At 47.6% G+C, this 18,055-nt stretch overlaps 1 protein-coding gene and 1 long non-coding RNA gene across 5 annotated transcripts in view; one reads left to right on the top strand and one right to left on the bottom strand.

Moving 5' to 3' along the window:
* The first annotated feature begins 605 nt into the window (after window positions 1–605).
* plppr2b (phospholipid phosphatase related 2b) overlaps window positions 606–18,055 on the top strand; it is a 31,155-nt gene continuing 13,705 nt past the window's right edge. Inside the window, exons 1-4 of one of the 4 annotated variants that reach the window (XM_057035058.1) lie at window positions 606–756; window positions 2,177–2,595; window positions 5,640–5,750; window positions 17,289–17,477. In XM_057035058.1, coding sequence (XP_056891038.1) covers window positions 5,640–5,750; window positions 17,289–17,477 — 300 coding nt within the window. In that variant the 5' untranslated portion in view covers window positions 606–756; window positions 2,177–2,595. Of the gene's footprint in view, window positions 757–2,002; window positions 2,596–5,639; window positions 5,751–17,288; window positions 17,478–18,055 lie in introns of those variants that run through there. The other 3 variants (XM_057035057.1, XM_057035059.1, XM_057035060.1) reach the window with 3 other exon arrangements.
* LOC130527025 (uncharacterized) overlaps window positions 17,363–18,055 on the bottom strand; it is a 2,501-nt gene continuing 1,808 nt past the window's right edge. The window contains exons 2-3 of the long non-coding RNA XR_008950917.1: window positions 17,589–17,716; window positions 17,363–17,493 (exon numbers count right to left, since the gene is read on the bottom strand). This is a non-coding gene — a long non-coding RNA (uncharacterized LOC130527025). The remainder of the gene's footprint in view (window positions 17,494–17,588; window positions 17,717–18,055) is intronic.

Genomic DNA, 18,055 nt, shown 5'->3' with positions numbered 1-18,055 from the left:
TGCCAGCCGAAGTGATTCATCCCTCCATTACAACCTGCTGCAACAGTAACGTTGGGACAATGGCGCCTGAACAGCCACGGCCACGTGTCATTGTTCAGCCACAGTCTCGTTATGCACCGTCCATTCATGCACCGGCACCTTTTTGGCTCCCCTGCTTGTTTGTGCTCGTGCGCCTTGTTTACCAGTAAAGGTCAGGCTGATTTATCGCGCACAGATATTTTCAGTAACGCGGCAACCTTTGGAAAGGCCGGGTGTCGCCGCACCAGTTACTTTGTGCGACCGTCCCCATATTATGGTCAAAAAAATGTATTAATGACACAAAGGACTTGGGTTGATGGGCTGAAACATCAAAGGAACGCCAGGTTTCTTAATGATAACGTCTTATCTGGTGTGACGGGGGTCTCAGACGCAGGGTGCAGCAGTGCAGATGCAGAATTGTCCCACATGCATCTGTTCTTCCCAGGGGCACTGGCCTGGAAAGAGCGGGTAAAGGGGGGTCCAGAGAGGACAGGTGTGCTGCAAGAGTACATATGGCTGCAGCCACGCGCGTCGGTTTGTAGGTCACATGTGCCCACCTCTGTGTTTTTGCTCTATTTCCAGATCCAACCTCTCCGGCATCGCCTCCTCCCCCGATAGATCCTGTCTTTCATAATGTATCACGCTATCCGAGCCACTTAAATTCATGCATCCCATGATGAGGCCTGGCAGACGTACGTAAAGGAGGAGGACGTGCGGCTGAAACGTGCACGAGCGCGCGTAAGTGTCACTCAGTGTCTTTGCAGATAAGAGGTTGTGGGAAAATCAGGACAGAACGACTCTAAAATAGTGACGCAACACGTGCTGCCTTAGTATTAAGACCACTTAAAGACAAGATCAGAGGGGGAAACGGTCTTTAAATACCAGGATAGTGATGAGTCCAGCGACAATAAGCGTGTTTTAGAGTAAATCCTGGTGCCCCAAAGGTTGGGGGCACGGCCATGTATGCGTCTACACCACGCCTGTCCTCTCTATATGCACATTTGATTGCTGGATATTCCAATTTATGCAAGCAGCATGTTACCATGGGAACTATGACATCTTAGCAGTCTCAAAAAGGAGACCTTTTACTGTGACTGGTCCGCGTTTCCTCTCCAGCTGTGAGTGATTTGAGAGGAGAACAAAAGGGTGGGCAGATTTAATAATGCTGTTTCCTCTAATATCGGCCGCCTTAAAGGGCTGTTGCGGGGAGAAACCCGTCTTGAAGAGAAAACCTTTGCATATTTCATTCCCGCTCTTGGAGTGGGATATTTTTATCTCTCCTAATGCCACAGAATATTCTCATTCCAAGATTTACCATAATAATCCCACTCGAGCCACAGCTCAAATGGGAGCACCTCTCATGGTGAACTGATTATATCGAATTCTCTGGTAAAATCTTGGTGTATTTTTGTGGAAATACAGCAGAACGCTGGTGGCTTCTAAAGCTTTAAAATAACGCCTGTGATGACAATACCAACATGAGCATGCTGTCACCCTCGGAACACACACACACACACACACACACACACACACACACACACACACACTCATCCTTTGCTCTCTATGACTGTCCTGTAATTAGGCACTCATGCAGGCACATGTGCACGACGGCTCATGTGCACACACACCCACACGCACATAATAGCTCACCAACGTGCACTCACACTCTCCTATAGCTCCTGCCGCTATCTTCTGCGACCAGCAAAGTGGTTTTCTCGGGGTACTAAAGTGCACCGCATCTTTTTGCCGCTTCCTTCATCATCCGAATCGCTCCTCTCTCTCTCTCCTCTCTCTCTCTCCTCTCTCTCCCTCTCTGTACCTCTCTCTCCCTCGCTCTCTCCTCTCTCTCTCCTCTCTCTCTCCTCTCTCTCTCCTCTCTCTCTCTCTCTCTCCCCCTCTCTCTCTCTCTCTCCCTCGCTCTCCCTCTCTCTCCCTCGCTCTCTCCCTCTCTGTCCCTCTCTCCCTTGCTCTCTCCCTCTCCTCTCTCCTTTATCCCTTCCCGTTCCATCTCCCCACATTCTGACTGCTCTCACTCTCCTCACCAGCTGTCTTCTTCTGCCTTTCCCTTTTTCCCTCATGCTCTTTTCCTCATTTCTCTTTTTACTTGCATGCACGGCTACAGATGCACACACACATGCTCTTCTCTTTCTTTCCTCAGCGCTCCTCCTCCTATCAGCTGGGAACGACAGAAGGACCGAGGAATCTCCCTCACTAGCCTGTGGATCCCTTCACTTGACTAATTAGCCTCGAAGTGCTGCTGAAGATCATTATATTTAGCTTATTGACCCAGTGGCGGAGTGCAGACAGATATAGATTGGCTGGCTGAGTGCTGGGTGCCTGGTAGTTTGGTGAGCCCTCTGTCTCCCTTTATTCGGCGCTGGGGGGGGTTCTCAGTGGTGGAGCGGTGGAAGTAAGGGGCAGGTTTGCTTTGAAAGAGATGCCAAGGCGGTAGAGCGGACAAAAAGAGGTAAAGACTACAGAATGGGATCCTGCTTCCGGAGCAAATCCTTGTAGACGAGCCGACTCGGAGAACGGTCACTCTGCAACGGAGCTGCCTTCAAGATACAGAGATTAAAGGTGAGAGCTTTTCAGATTGTGTTTAAAAAGGGGCCACATAGAGGAAGAAGTGATGCTCTTTTAACTGTGTGCGTGTGCATGTCTCTGAGAGGGGGTGGGGTGGGGAGAGGGATTCTGTCATATCTGTGACCCACATTGTTGAACCTCAAGTGAAGCACGGGGGGGGGGATCTGTGCAGGACGCTCCATCTCTCTCTCTCTCTGCTTTACACACACACACACACACACACACACACACACACACAGTACAGAAAGTGTTTCTGCATAACCAACGAGTGCACGTGCAGCAACATTTTTAGAAATGACAAGTAGACGTCTCATGAATAAGAGGAAGATATGAGGATCAGTGTGTGTGTGTGTGTGTGTGTGTGTGTGTGTGTGTGTGTGTGTGTGTGTGTGTGTGTGTGTGTGTGTGTGTGTGTGTGTGCACCGGGGAAATGGCAGAGATCTTGTATTTCTTGCTATGGTGCCAGTGCGAGGCTTCAGGATGCGCATCATTGTCAGCAGCATTGGACAGCGACACAAGAGACGATTAGTGACGCCAACCTTAAGCCTGATTCCTTCTCACTGCTTCTGAGGGCAGCAGCATAAAGGCAGACCTAAATACAGTATTAAGAGTCCTCCTTTGTGTTGCTGTGTGTGTATTTTCAGTCTTTTATTCCTCTGCCACGATCTGTACACCCTTTTGTCTGCTTCCCACCGTTGAGTGTCATTAAAGTGATCAAAGCACCTTCTGCAGTTCAGACTGGATCAGCACAGCCAGACGTTCAGGTTGAGGCTTCACAGCATCATCGTTATTCCAGGGAGACAGACAGAAGACAGAAAATAAACACAGCATAAAAGACTTTCTTACTTCTCAAACAGTTTGGCTGTGGATGAAATACTTGGAATTTTGTATCAGATTCACTCTAGTATTCTTTATCCGCTTTGATAGAACGGAAAGTTAAATTGGCACAATAAAATAAGTCAGCCAAGCCAAGCAGTTGTGGCACAAGCTAAGGTGATGTCCTCCTACCAGTGGAAACCATCGACTGTGGAGACCCAGCATGAATAAACCAGCATGCGAGCTCGTTCGACCCCTCATCATAGTTGCTCCACCCCTCGTTATGGTTGCTCCACCCCTCGTTATGGTTGCTCCACCCCTATTATGGTTGCTCCACCCCTCATTATGGTTGCTCCGCCCCTCATTATGGGGGTTGTTGAATCATCCCCTGACACAACGGGGGTTCGTTAGTAGCCTCTTCTCCTGGGGAGGTTCATCAATACTGTATTGTAAAGAGGTGAGAGGTGAGGTCTCAGAGCTCCACCTCTGGTTAATGATGGTTTCCAGGTTGACAAAGACGTGTTAATGACCTGGAACTGGTTCAGTACCTGGAACTCCCCAACAGTCAGAACTGATGCAGCCTGTTGGACGAGGGTGAAACGCCTTCATGGCGCTCCAACAGTCCAGCTGCTGTGATTCCACCAGCAGAACCAGCCGTCTGTGAGCAGATCCATAGGTCCAGATGTGGTGCTGGCGGTCTCTACAGTCATTTCTGCCTCGTTTTTCATGCTTTTCCTCACAATTCCGTCATGTTGCATGTTGCTGCAGCGGTGAACGAAGACCTTCTTCAGTCGGATTTCAGATCTAAACCTGAATCTGAAGTTCTTCAGTTTGCATTTTAACTCTCTGTGAACCTCGGACCTGGAAGCGTGTCGACCTCTGATTGAATCCGCCTCCTCTCTGATCAAAAACCATCATCGATTGCACGAAGCGCTGAGTCGACAGGCGGAGTTCTCGCCCTCAGCCATCGAGACAGCGAGACCGTTGTTGGCTAGGAGATGAGCGGGAGAGTGACGGTTGCTGTTGGACTCCTGTTCAGACCACTCAGGGATTTCTCTTTTGATTTGTAAACTGCAGTTTTTGCAAATTCATTTATTCTCCATCGACTCTTTGAAAGGACCAGATGTTGACATCTTTCGGCATCTTCATGCTCCGCATCTATGAGGCCGGCCGTTCTTCTCTGCCTCCTGCCACTCCCGCTTTGGGAGCTGTTTTTGTTCATCCTCCACCTGTTATCTCCTCACTCTCTGTTGTTTCCCCACTGCTGAGGCTGCGGGCTTTAGACTCCAGCGCCCTTCACTTCTGAGGAGTCTCACAACGCCGGCGTCATGACTTTGTCTCCCTCTTATCTTCTTCTGTCAGGCTTTTGTTTTTGATCAGCGCTCCTCTGTTTCCAGTCTGCTTCTCCTCCTTTCAACCTCATTTCTCCTTCCCTGCCATCCTCGCTGATTGCCTCCCCTCGTACCCACCAGCCCACCTGTTTGTCTGCTTTTTTTCTATGAGCAAAAGTGTTTTTTCTTGACCACCGTTGCATCATTTTCTTCATGAGAATTAGGGTCTAATTAGGGTCTAATTGCATCTTTCAGGAGAATGGGAGGCCTTTTTAGCTTCCACATGTCTGTAAACTTGTACTTATATTTTTCTGTTCGACAGCCCCTCTTGAGGTAATAACATAATTACTCTATGAAATGATGGCATAAAATGCTAATTTTATTTCCTTTCAGTCCTGCAGTCAACAGTGGTGAAACGTTAGCTCTTCGTTTTCTTCAGCAAAATATGAGGAAAGCAGGAAAAAAAATGCAATTATTCAGGTGTTTTATTAAAAAAAAGGACACTTAATTATGTGCATTAAAGCTTCCACTCTAATAATGATTAGTGAGTTGTTGATAGCATGTTGTTGCTACAGGCTGGTTGATTTCAGAGCACGTAGCGCTAGCTAACAGCATTATTTACTGTATAGTGACCATAATTCATGTTTTTGCCTCTTTCCTGTCATTTTACACGCATCACTATTCAAATGATTTCCTGTTAACATCCTTTACACTCTGGAGTTTTTTAAAACTTCAGGAAAGAATTTAGTCAGTCATGAGTTTGAAAGTTTGTCGTTGCCTGGTTGCAGACCACGTTTCTCACATTGCAGCGTGCGCCGGCTCCACAGTCCTTTGTTGTAATGTCTCGTGAAGACTTGTTCTATACAGATCTTTTGATCTTTTAACCCACAGATGGTTGGAGGTCAGCGGACTGCACAGAGGAGGGTGATGAGCAGCTTTCCAGAGGACAGAAGCTTGCAAAAGTCCAGCACCTACATAGTGCCATGTTTCCTCTTTGTGGAGGTGAGCCGCATGTTCTGTCCTTGTGAGACTTATTCTCTACGCTAGCAGACTGTCATCCATGGACGTCACCTGTTCAAAAAGGGTTAAACGTCATCCATCCCATAACTTAGGTCCCCTTCATGTTGCGAGTGCTCTTGAAAACGCTCCCTCCCTCCCTCGTTTTACACCTTTTTCACGGCTGATTAGCGACGGTTACCTCTGTGTGTCAATTAAAGCCGGTGCTGATTCTGTGGTACTGACTCCCACAACTTATTGATTTGATTAATTTCACAACAAACGGGTAATTACCCTAATTCCACGGATCATTTAGGGATAACATTGAGTTGGAAGTATTTATGTTGGAAATGGGTCCCTCTCGAGTGACCCTTTTGCTCATAAGCTACTTTTCTCTATTCCTACCCTCTTTTTCTCTTCCCACGAATATTCTTCCGTAATCCCTAAATGACCCGATGGAGACGCTCATCGCCTCAGCTGCATTTCCTAATTAATTGGCCTAATTAACAGTGGAAACCCAATTAGCCCGTGCTGTTGCTTTACACACTGAGCCTTCAGGTCCTGCGTGCTGTATCAACAATGGCTGATTTAGCAGGTTCCTGCCTGCTGAAACTCCTTCCTTGTGTCTGAATTCAGCCCGATGTGAGGCCTCGTTTTTGGTTCAGGCTAAACTATGAAAGCGTCGAGGCTGGAGGAGTCAGAAGTTCAGGGAGATACGACAGGCTTTCCACAAACTGTGACAATCCCGTTTGAGAGCCGCCCGTGTGTCTTTTTAGGCCCGCTGTCTTTCACGAACCGCGTCTTCCTCGGCCACATGAAATGTCCGACGGCCTTTAAACGCACCCCTGCCAGAGCCGTGCTCCGCATCACGCAGTCAAAGCAGGATTTCACACATTTAATCTGGCTTCTATCATCCCATCAGGCTGCTTTGGTCTCGTGAAGTTCTATCATGTTTTGAATCTACAGTATGTCTCAGTTTAAAGATCTCCCTACCCCCCCCCCCCCCACCCGCCCCTCCTCCACGTCTCTTGAGAACTTTCTAATCACCTTTTCTATGGATCCCCCTCATTGCTCCACTCAAGGATTTCCCCCCTTAAGTAATTCCATCTGTGGCTCTCTCTATTATTCCTGTGCACTTGTAAAGCCTCATCTTCTCCACCCACTCAAGCCCTGCCTGTTGTTGCCCTCATTCCTCCTCGTTTCTCAGACGCAGCTCAGCCATGTTACCAGTGAGAGCTCCATCACTGCTGCCGCTATCATGAGTATTAGTTCTTCCTTTTACGCCTCCTTCGCTCACCTGATGTCAGAGGCAGAGTGGTGGCTCTGTGGTTTCCTCTGGTTTCTGCTACAGCCCGTCAGATCCATCATGGATGCCGGCCCCGGTCACTTCACTCACCTCTGGTATTGCTGAAACTGTATTTTGAGTCTAATGGCCATGGGTGAGAGGGCAGTTTAATGCCCCCCACACATGCTCGTCCTGAAGCATCGTACTGTGGAGCGGTTCCCCCGGAGGGCAGTCACTCCTTCCTGGTTACATCAGCATCTCATTACTGCGTTTCTTTGCTCTGTCTTTTTCCCTTGTGATCTCTTCAGTGAACCCTGCCTTCTTTCTTCCTCTCTTTTCCTCATAGTTTTTTTTTTTTTATTGATTAGATCCCCCCTCCCCACCCCCCCGGGAATAGTAGATTTCATAAATGGGATTTTAGGCACCAGCGTGGAAAGCAGCCACCCCTAAAAACTGTCCTGCCTGTTTGTTGCCTGTGATTCTCTTCTGGATTTTTAGGGTCTAGTTGATGCTCTTGTTGTTGCTTGATGCTGCTGCGGTCGTGCTGCCAAAGACCCAGAGTCTGGTCAGCGTTGGACCACAGACGTGGCTTCAAAGGAGCCTCCTGGAGATCTGTGTGACGCTGCTGGTTCCTGACTTGCTGGAGGCACCAGTGTGTGGAAGGCACATCCTGTTGTTGTGGCCCAGTCGTGGCGGATCCCTGTGGTGTCGGCTGTCATAGAAGTAGTGGATGCACCTTAGCTGTTACTGACAGCACGGAGCCGCCGCAGCGCTCACTTTGTGCCTCGGTTCACAGCCTCCTCCTGTGACACCGCGAGCGAACAGACCACACGATGATTCACATCCTAAAATCAGTCGGCCGGATTTCTGTTACCAATGCGGTGCTCGTTAGAGGTTTCCGGAGGTACTGACGTTCTTTGAATTATTCCTAAAGGATACACAACGTCAGACTGTGCCTTCACTCATGGGTGGATGGTTTGAACTGGCCGTCGGAGCAGCGCCATAGAATGTCGTCAGTGTCTTTGCTGCATCGTTGGTCATCCACGAAGCGTTCACAGTCACTTCCTCCGAGGACTGATGATGACTGCTTGCTCCGGGGCCGGGCTCTGCATGTCTCTATATGGACTAGACACAATCTTGAGTGTAATAGATGCTTTATAAATGAACAAATGCTTTTAGATTAGCTACAGCTATTTAGCTATTAACCTGCAACAATCTTGAATTTTGCAAGTGTTGGTGACAAAAAGTATTCTGACCTCGTGTTAGAGCTGTAAAACAAGAGATTCTAGTATTTCTGGTTATGTTCTGTTCGTGATGTCCTAGCTAATTGTTGCACATGCTAAACTGTATTTATGGGCTTTTGATATCTGCCTTCGGTTGCTATAAAAGAGAACTTCCTGGGTGCTGAAAAACAGCCTGAATGCATCAGGTCTGCAGTTCTTTACAACAAAACATCTTCTTGGGATGAGCCTTTTGTTTCATCCTCATTCCCTGCTGGTTTCAGCGCTGCCTCCGTGCAGCTTCTACCTCCCGGCTATGCATTTGCTGTATGTGTTTAGCCTTTTCTGGAGATGTTTAGCTCCACACTGCTGTTTCTTTAAAATGGTTTTTCTGCACTCATTTTCATACAGATTAACTTCTGTATATGAAAAGCAGTTTGCTTGATTTAACCTTTAAAATCATTTCATTTAAAAAAAAACAAACAACTTCCATTAAACTTTTATGTTAAACTTAATGCTGCACTTAATACACAACTCACAAAAACACCATTTGTGAATTTGGTACCACGTTTTACAGGGTTTTGATTTGCAGCCCCGCCGGAGTTCCGGCGCTACCGTCAGCCCGTCACTAGAGGGCGCTGTGCTTGCTGAGAAGGAGGCCTCGTCGCTGATGTGGCTTATGGGAGCAGCACAAGTGTTTGTATTCACCTCCAGCGTGTCCACTTCGCCTCCCTGTCTGTGTCTGAAACTGGTTGTGTAGAGCGAATCATGATCCAGGCTGGTACGGCCGGTTATGCCTTTCATGTACGCGCTCAATCACATCTTAATCACTGACTGAGCCACAAAGGGTGCAGAATCAGAACAAAACAAAGCAGATTTTGCTTGAGAACCACTCTTCAACTTCTCCACATTTCCCGAAGGTCACATATAAAGCCAAGCCGTTGCTGGTTTCCTCCGCCACGCCGCTCGTCTGTAGCCGTCTGTGCAGCCGCATCAGTCTGCGTGGCTGCAGGCAAAGGACCCAAAGGCCAACGTGATCATCATTTTAGGCACACTTCTTTATTCACATCTTAGCCTGAAAGAAGATTATTGTGCAGGTGGATCATTTTGGCAAAGCAGAATTTCTAGCCATTATTGATTTCCGCTCCAGGGCCGAGAGAAACGATTTGTCAAGGCTGAATCTATTTTCAGACGCAGGCGTTTTAAGTTGAGTATAGAATTTAATGTTTTGGTGCACACACACATGCACACAGCACGCATTATCTCCTCATTATTCATTGGATTCCTGTTGACTAGCCTTCAGGCCCAAGACCAAATCATTTTCAACGGAATACAGATCATATAGGCAATATTCTATATGCTGATCTTTTATATATAATTGATCCATGATTGCTGAGTGTCGCTGCTGCAGGCAACAGCTGAACAGCCTGTAACAGAGGCAGGTCTGATTGTAGACGTTTAATTATTTTACTACCTTTATTTGCAAAAAGGACATTAAAATGCTGAACAAAAGCAAATTTATTTAGTTATGTAGAAATGGATAGACATACCCGGCGTATCTGAGCTGCAAATGACACGTGCTGATCACTGAAATGGCCCTGCAGGCTCTGAGTCCTGAATCATGTCTGTGCATGAGGCTGTAGCGACTCTGGTTTTTTCCTCTTTTTTGGATGCGGGGGCACGTTTGCTCAGGGACTTTGTAGCATTATGTGACCGCGGTTGTCGTGGAGAGAGGATGAAGTGAGGGGGTTTGCTCAGGCTCTCTTTCATTTTTTTTTAGATGGAAATGTGTTTTGTACATATTGTCCGAGCATCATCACAGTTTAGGAAACAGTCTGAATGGTAGCTGACAGGGAAGGAGGAGGGAGCGAGAGCAAAAGCTACAGAAATGATAAACGCGTGATGTGATCCACTGCTCGCTCCTGCTTTCTCTCTATATTTTACCCTTTCCTGCTTCACACTCATATATCCTCATTTATTGTCTTCGTCTCTCTCCTGTCTTTTGCTCCTCTGCTGCCTTCCAGACTTTATTTCCCAGTGGCACACTCCACGCTGCTCGGGTACTTTCTGTGATATACTAATGTTTCATTACCATTTAATCTATCGGTTTATCTCCCTCTTCTTTCCCTTCTTCTGTGCCTCCCAGTCCACTCTTTAAGGCTCTTATCACTTTTGCCTGCCCGCTGTTTCCCATCACTCAGCTCATCTATCTTGTGCGCTTGTCTCCATTAGTGTGTTGTAATACCGTCCGTTCAACACCAGGGGGCAGTGGATACATTCATTGGCTCCATTTGTTGCTGTTGTGACGTGGCAGGATTGATGGCAGATGATTCACGCCCCAACCCATTTTTATTCCATAACGACATTTACGGCCCCCGGGTCACATTTGCTGTGTAAAATTGACACAGTGCTTTAACACTTTTATTTTGCACTGAAACCATAAACAACACTTGTAACCAGGGGTGGTCTGTGTACATGTCTAAATTCAAGTTTGCTTGCAGGCAGCTGAGCAGGTCTGGTCTGATATCAGATATATATCCTGGATACATATACCTGGATATGTATCTGCATTGTTTATTGTTTGTTTGTCTGATTGTTTTTTTAATATGTACCATCCTTTCATCATGGGGCCAGAGACAGGGAATCTATGATCACATGCTTTGTGATTTTAGAAGCTCATTATAAATTCAAATCAACAAAAATGATGAGATGCATGGCTGTCTTCTGCAGCCTTTCATTTTTAACCGATGCATGAACTTGTCTGATATTAATGTTTGTTGGCAAATCAGAGTTTTAGCCAGACACTTGTTGTTTGAGGCTGAGATTTCCCTTCGGCTGATGTGTGGTCTGTTCACCAACACACAACAGGTAGACGGAGACATTTAGTGCAGACAGAGGTCAAACGGAGGTCAGTCAGAGGTCAGATACAGAGACTCTGTCACACTGGCAGTGTCAATGCAAACATTTGGGTCACGTTCTGAAGAAAAAGTTTTGCACTATTTGCATGAAGAACATGGAGTGACTGATCTCATCCGTTTAGCTCCCTTGCCACTGGGCCTCATGCCCTTTTTTAGCTTCACTTAAAGTTATCTGACATACGGACGGAACGAGCTGGCAGCTATAGACGGTGCGTCATTTTTAAATGTAGCTGAAGGTTGTGAAGAGCTTGTTGCTCTATATGCATGTATGAGGAAGCTGCTATTATACAGCACTGGTTTGGTGCGCGTGCTTGTACAAGCAGCCTTTCCCCCTCGTGTCCATCTGCATCGTGGCCCAAGTCATGTCCCTTTATACAGTGTGACATTCATTTCCTCCCAGCTGGACGCCGTCACTTCGACTTCAGCCTCCGTCCACACGTCCTCACCTTCTGCAAACACGTTTGACTTTATGTGTTGACTCTCCTGCCATCTGGCTGCTTCGCACTGGCCCTGTTTAGACACGCAGCGCTCACAGAACGGTCCCACGGAGATGTTCTCGTCACCTTCTCTGAATCCCACAACATTATTATTGTCAGACGTTTCTCCCTGAAAGGTCTTTGCGGGCCTCTTCTCCCTCTTCCTGTCACATTAGATCCATATTGTGATTTTCTTGCTTGTACTCACTTTGAAGTGCAGAGGTGTGAACAGTAATCCTTAATTATGCACTCCGATAAGTCTTCTGCATTTACTGGGTCACGCAGAAAAGGGTCATCATCTTAAATTTAGCTCATATTTACAAAGCCAGGTTTCGTCCCATGGCTCAATTTATACAGACATATTTTAGTAGCTAAATCAAAGTGGGTTCTCTTTGCATGTAATCCTCAATTTGTCATTTTTGTCAGTAAATCCAACCCAGATTTTGAATTTAGGAGCTGGCAAAAATAGATCAGCATGAGTCATTAAGGAAGAAAGCCGGTGTGGATGTCATACATACGATGAAGACATTTCCAGAGCGCTGCCCTTGAGCAAGGTAACGTGCCCGCTGAGCTCCAGCGCCGGGCCTCCCCGGGCGGGTCACTTGCTCTGACACCTCTCCCTCAAAATCTCTCTCTCACCTCTCTGCAAGTTCAGATGCGTGACGCCGCTTCAGTGTCGCTCTGTGAAGATGATGTGCTCTCACAACGATTAGTGCACAGAAAATATTCATTTTAAAGCCTTTAAACCCAGAAATCCATCCATCATGTACCACTTTATCCCTGCACGGGGTCGTGAGGGGGCTGGAACCTGTGAGAGGCCCCTGGATAAGTCACCGGCTCATCACAGGGATGACACAGAAAACAAATGACCATTCCCACTCATATTTACACCTAAGGTCATTTTAGACTCACAAATGTGCCCGTCCCCTGGGTGCACGTCATGAAGCTGAAGACCCTGAGAGAAGGGAGCATGAGCTCCACGGAGAAAAGCCCCCGGCTTTCGAGAGATTTGAACCGTGAACACGAGCTGTGAGGCAACAGTGCTTTAAGTTTCAGATATCAAACATTCTCCTGGAGAACACTGGGAGGCACGTGCACGGTGGTGCTGTGCGGTGCACGGTGGTGCAGCGGGGTGCACGGCGGTGCAGCGGGGTGCACGGTGGTGCTGCGGGGTGCACGGTGGCTCCATAGCAGGGTTTATGGTTCGTTGGAATTTGCATGTTCTCCTCATATGCATCAGCTTGATTGGAGACTCGGTGTGACTGGGGTCCTGGGAGGATTCCTGCCTCCCAACCAGTGGACTGCTGGGATGGATCCCAGTATCCCAGGATGGATGGACAGACATTGACCAGCTTAATGGATTCTGAAAGGTCATTGCTGATTTGGCTTTAAAGCATGAAACCGATGCTGAAGCAAAGAAGAATATGTTAAATAGTTGGCTGGCAGAAATGAATCCGAGGTTGGATGATATTTACGTGTCTGGATGCTACTCAGGAACTATTTCTGAACCAAAATCTTCTTTTTTCCAGATCAAACCGAAGTACGACCATTTTAAATGAGGGGCATCAGATGAGTTGGGAATCAGATCAGGAAACTCTTTTGTCTGTTTGCTACCGTCAGTTTGATTTTATATTATGTAGAAATTCCGTTGAAGTTGGTGATTTGTTACTGAATGTGATTCATCTTGCTGGCAGGCCAGATGATCAATAAAACCTCAGCTATCAGGAGAGATTACTGACTATAAATCTTGCGCAGATACCAGAAGGCTACTCAAAATGAATTCCCACTAAATCCAGTGGTATTAGGGTAGGAACACAACAGTTCGATGCATTTTGGGGATTAAAACCTTCCAAAAGCTGTTTGTATGATTTAGTGGAGAACATGTTGTTTCCATGCAACGCTCTGAAGAGCGACAGGAGAAACACTTGACAATAACGTCTTGGTGCTGGAGGAGGAACAAGCCAACAGTATCAAGTGGGGCAGATGCTACCCACACTGCTCTGTGGATTCCAATGCACTTTGACAGATCTGGACTTTTAGGCACAACAAAGCAGAAATGAATCCACCCCGATTGGCTATTGTGAAAGTAAACAGTTTGCCTCCGCATGACGGAGTCAGCGTTGAGGCGGCTGGCCTGCCTCGCCCCCTCTGCCCCTTTCGCTCGTCAGCGATGTCACGTTTGGTGAATTTGGGGGGGGGGGTTGGCTCTTTGGCTCAGATGCAGATTTGTTGTTCAAGGTGACCTGTGGGGGATGCGTCTCCATGCAAATTAGAAAACGGCAACTTTGAAAGCTAAAGTCGCTGTGACCTTTGGAGGCGGTCTAGCTGCGGGTGCAGAAAGTTGCTTATTGTTGGGACTGGAGGGAAATGTCATGAAGAGTAGAGTCTGCATGGGGGGGTTGTTTCCTGTTTCACAGTTAAAAAGCATCTCGATGGCTCCTGTGGCTGGAAGCTTTACTTTCTTTTCTTCTTTGTTTTCGTGATACTGAAAATTTTATTGTGGCAATCTGGTTGTAAAATCCTTCCTGCTTGTATCCTGAGCTGCAACTTTGGGCTTTTCCTGCATCATTTCCCCGCCATGCGTTGTTGGAGCTGTCTGACTGACGATCGGGGCGCCCAGTACAATACTCAAGCAGCGCAGAAACACATGCAACATGACACGAATAATACCTTCGAGAGGTTTCCAGCACGTGTCTCCAAATGTTTGTTTAAACTTTGATGGCTGCTCGTAGCAGTCCCTCGCTCGCCACCGCCCCCCAACCCCAGCCGCCGCCGCCCCCCCAACCCCAGCCGCCGCCGCCGGCTTCTCTCGGTCCAGATTTCTGTAGCCGGGCAACAATGGGAGTTAAAGCTGATGAGGAGAGTTGTTCAACACACAACGTGCCTGTGTCAGAGTTCCTCCTCAGACAGGGGAATGCACCCACACGCCCGCGGGCATGTTCGAAAACACTAGAGACAACACACGCCCACACGCTCGAACACACGGAGCTCCTGTAGTTTGAAACAAACAGGCGAAAAGGAAATGCAGCTCGGGATTCTATATATAAACGACAGCATCCTGGAGCTTATAGATTGCCAGAGTGCGTAGATACACGGACGCGTCTACTGTATTATTTGTCTTCAAGGCGTTGAAGGGTGCGAGATTTGTCACCGAATACATTACTGGGAAAACACAGGCAAGGAAGCGCACAGATCAGCCTCGATCTGCAGGGGATCTGCAGATTCCCAGCGTCTGCAGAGGAAGCGGCAGCCAAGCGCGTCATGCTAAGAGTTTGAATTAGGTCACTGTTTTCTCCTCCCATCCTCATTGTCACCCCTCACTGCGGTAAAGCTGAAATGTGTTATGTGTAACAAGTCCCCCCCAGGCATTAGTCTAAGTGGGTACTCTGTCGCTTTGCTGGAGAGGATAAAGATGCTGCAGAAGGTTCTTTTCTTCCCTGGCGGTGTGTCCGTTTGCTGCCCCCCCCACTCACTCCTCAAAACAAATAAGAAAAACAGAGCTAAAGAATGCAGCTGTTCCCTCCCCGTTGAGCGTTAATTGAGATCATCCTGCATGGTGAATTTCTGGAGTGTTGTCATCGCTGTAATGTTGCCAGGCAACCGGTGTAAAGTCGACTCCGATTTGTGGTGGGTTCGCCCGTAAAGACCCACCATGCTCGGTGCTTTGAACCTCGATTTGGGGGAGGAAACCGAGAAACAACTTCACGCGACTCCCTCCGCAGAGATGACGTGTGTCTAGAAAAGACCGGCACACGTTCCATATATTCAAGACACACACTGTTAAAATGAGGCTCATGCATCAGAACACATGACGTTGTCTCTTTTTGTGCACCCAAAGGAGCCCAGGAGGCAGATCACCATCATTTTAATGGCAGAAATCCAGATTCGTGTTGATTCATACGGGGCCTCCAGCTCCTCTGCTCCGACATGAACACGAGAGACAGGAGGGCAGAAAGAGAAACGCCGCTCGAGGGAACCGGGAAGAGACGACTGGGAGGTTAGAGGAATGACCTGAAATTCCGTTCTCTGGAGTTCTCTGCCACTAAACATTGAGACGGGTGGCAAAGGTTCAATCCGACATTTTGCCGGGCAATTCCGAGCTTAGTCCAAACACGGGAGCCTGACCAGAACAGTTAAAGATCAAGCTCGTTCACCAACAGGTGTGTGTGATGATCACATGACCTAGCTGCTAATCCTGTATCATGTCACTTGATTAAAAACCTCCATCTGCGGCTTCGGAAGCGTAACCTTGGCAACTGGTGGCAATGATCGGCACGTTATATTTTGCTGTAACGTGATTGGATCCGATTTTGCCGGTTTCCTCCTTATTTTCAGCTGCACACGCATGACAGGGATGGGATGACTGACAGGGAAGACACGTCCTTTCCACTGATTATTATTACTTCACTAATTACCATCATTCATTATACATGCATGAGACAGGTGAAAAGGCCTGATTTGACAAAGGTCAGTCTACCAATTTAATCAGAATCCGGCTCGGAAATCATAGAAAAAGTCTGATCTTGTCGTGAATATTTATAATCACCCCTATTTTGTATTTAATTCCACCGCATTACCATTCTAATGCGATAGCCTGTAAGAAAATTGCTAAAACTGTTAGCAACACCCAGCAAACACTGCTGCCCTAATTCCGAAAGCCCGCTCCGTCTGCCAGCAGAGGCTCCCCGTGTTTTGCTGCTGATAAATTTCTCCTTCTCAGACAATAGAAGTTAATCAGGCAAACATTTTGACTAGGGATGACCCTAATCAGCAGCTTGCAAATAGATATGTGCAGATTTAGAAGTGCTCGCTGTGCTCGTAGCTCTCCCAGTGAGGAACTGGGACACGTGGCGAGGGTGCTGCCCACTGGACCGCGAAGGAAAACTTGTGTGCATCTGTCTGCGGGACAAAGCGGGGTTCTGGGTGGGGGGTTTCTGCTGCCTGCTCTGGTGAATAGCTAATCGTGTTTGAGAATGGGCTGGAAATAGCCGTGAAGGTCGTGCATCCCGGCTTGTGCTCCGCATGCAGATGAGCGAGGCACAGTCACAGAAGTTGTGCAAAGAGTCCCACATACATAATTTCTGCCACTGGCTTCTCCCAGTTGTGTCTGTCTCTTCTTGCTTCTGCTCTTCCCCTCCTCCACTCTGCTCTTTTTCACCCCATCTGTTTTTTCACCCCCCCTCCCCTCCCCTCCCCTCCCCTCCCCTCCCCTCCCTCGCCTCCCCGCCTGCTCTCATCCTCATTCACTTTTCCTTTTCCTCTGTACGCTGTTATTTCCTTTGATCGTACTCTGTTTGTTCCTACACCCTCCCACACTGCTTACTGACATTGGTGAAGGGATCTCTCTCGATCTGGATTTCTTCTCTATCTCATCATCCCTCTGTCTCTCTCTCTCCCTCTCTCATACTCTCTCTCTCTCCCCCTCTCTGTCTTTCTCCTCATTTCTCTCCCGCTGTCTCTATCTCTACCTCCCTCCCTTCTTCATCACCATCTCTTCACACTCACACATTACAGAAGCATCCATCATCTTTGCCGTGAGAAGGAAGGTTTTCTCCTTTTTTTATATTTATTTTCTTGTTTTTCCCAACTCTTTTCCTCTCTCCGGATGCAGTTCTAAAACTGGAACCAATATGTTTTATTTCCAGCTGGTCATCATGGCAGGGACCGTTCTGCTGGCGTACTACTTTGAGTACACGGACACGTTCCCCGTGCACATCCAGGGCTTCTTCTGCTTTGACAAATCTTACTCCAAGCCATACCCAGGACCTGAGGACAACAGCAAGGCACCACCTGTACTCGTCTACTCGCTGGTCACCGCCATCCCAACAGTGACGGTAAGTCTATGCCCAACTTGTTGAGAAAAGAGACAGAAAAAGGAAGGAACGTGTTAAGGCATCTCGCGGCAGACGTGGCACGACTCGCTCACATGGAGCGCACATCCTCACCTGCACGTGGAGTTTGTGGATTGCAGGAACGGAGAGCTGTGTGGGCGTGCGTCCTCATGGTCTCAGTGCTCCGTTTGTGTGAATGTGTTCTCTGTCATATCCATGGCAACGGGCACTATATTTGTCCTCTGTGGAACAGCGAGGAGAAATGGACCATATTTCAGGATTGCAGGCTATAAGATGACGTTCATTTATTAATTCTAATTGGCTCCCCTCGGTGTGCACAAGATCTCCATTTTTTTTTAATCAGTTTAATGTCTGTTGTATGTCTAAATGGCTGTTTGGAGGTAACATGTTCTTCATAGGTGTAGATTTATGTGTCAGAAAAAGAATTGACTCACTTTTTGTTGTAAACTGGATTAGTAGAGCAGCCGTACTTTCTTGCCAGTACATAGGGGTATTGTTAATAATGAAAGGTCTTTCCAATTCACCCCCATCCCCACTCAGGGCTCATAAGTTTGATGGGA

This window comes from Takifugu flavidus, chromosome 6 (assembly GCF_003711565.1).
Source record: "Takifugu flavidus isolate HTHZ2018 chromosome 6, ASM371156v2, whole genome shotgun sequence".
Classification (NCBI taxonomy): domain Eukaryota; kingdom Metazoa; phylum Chordata; class Actinopteri; order Tetraodontiformes; family Tetraodontidae; genus Takifugu; species Takifugu flavidus.
This window is presented reverse-complemented; position numbering and strand designations above follow the sequence as displayed.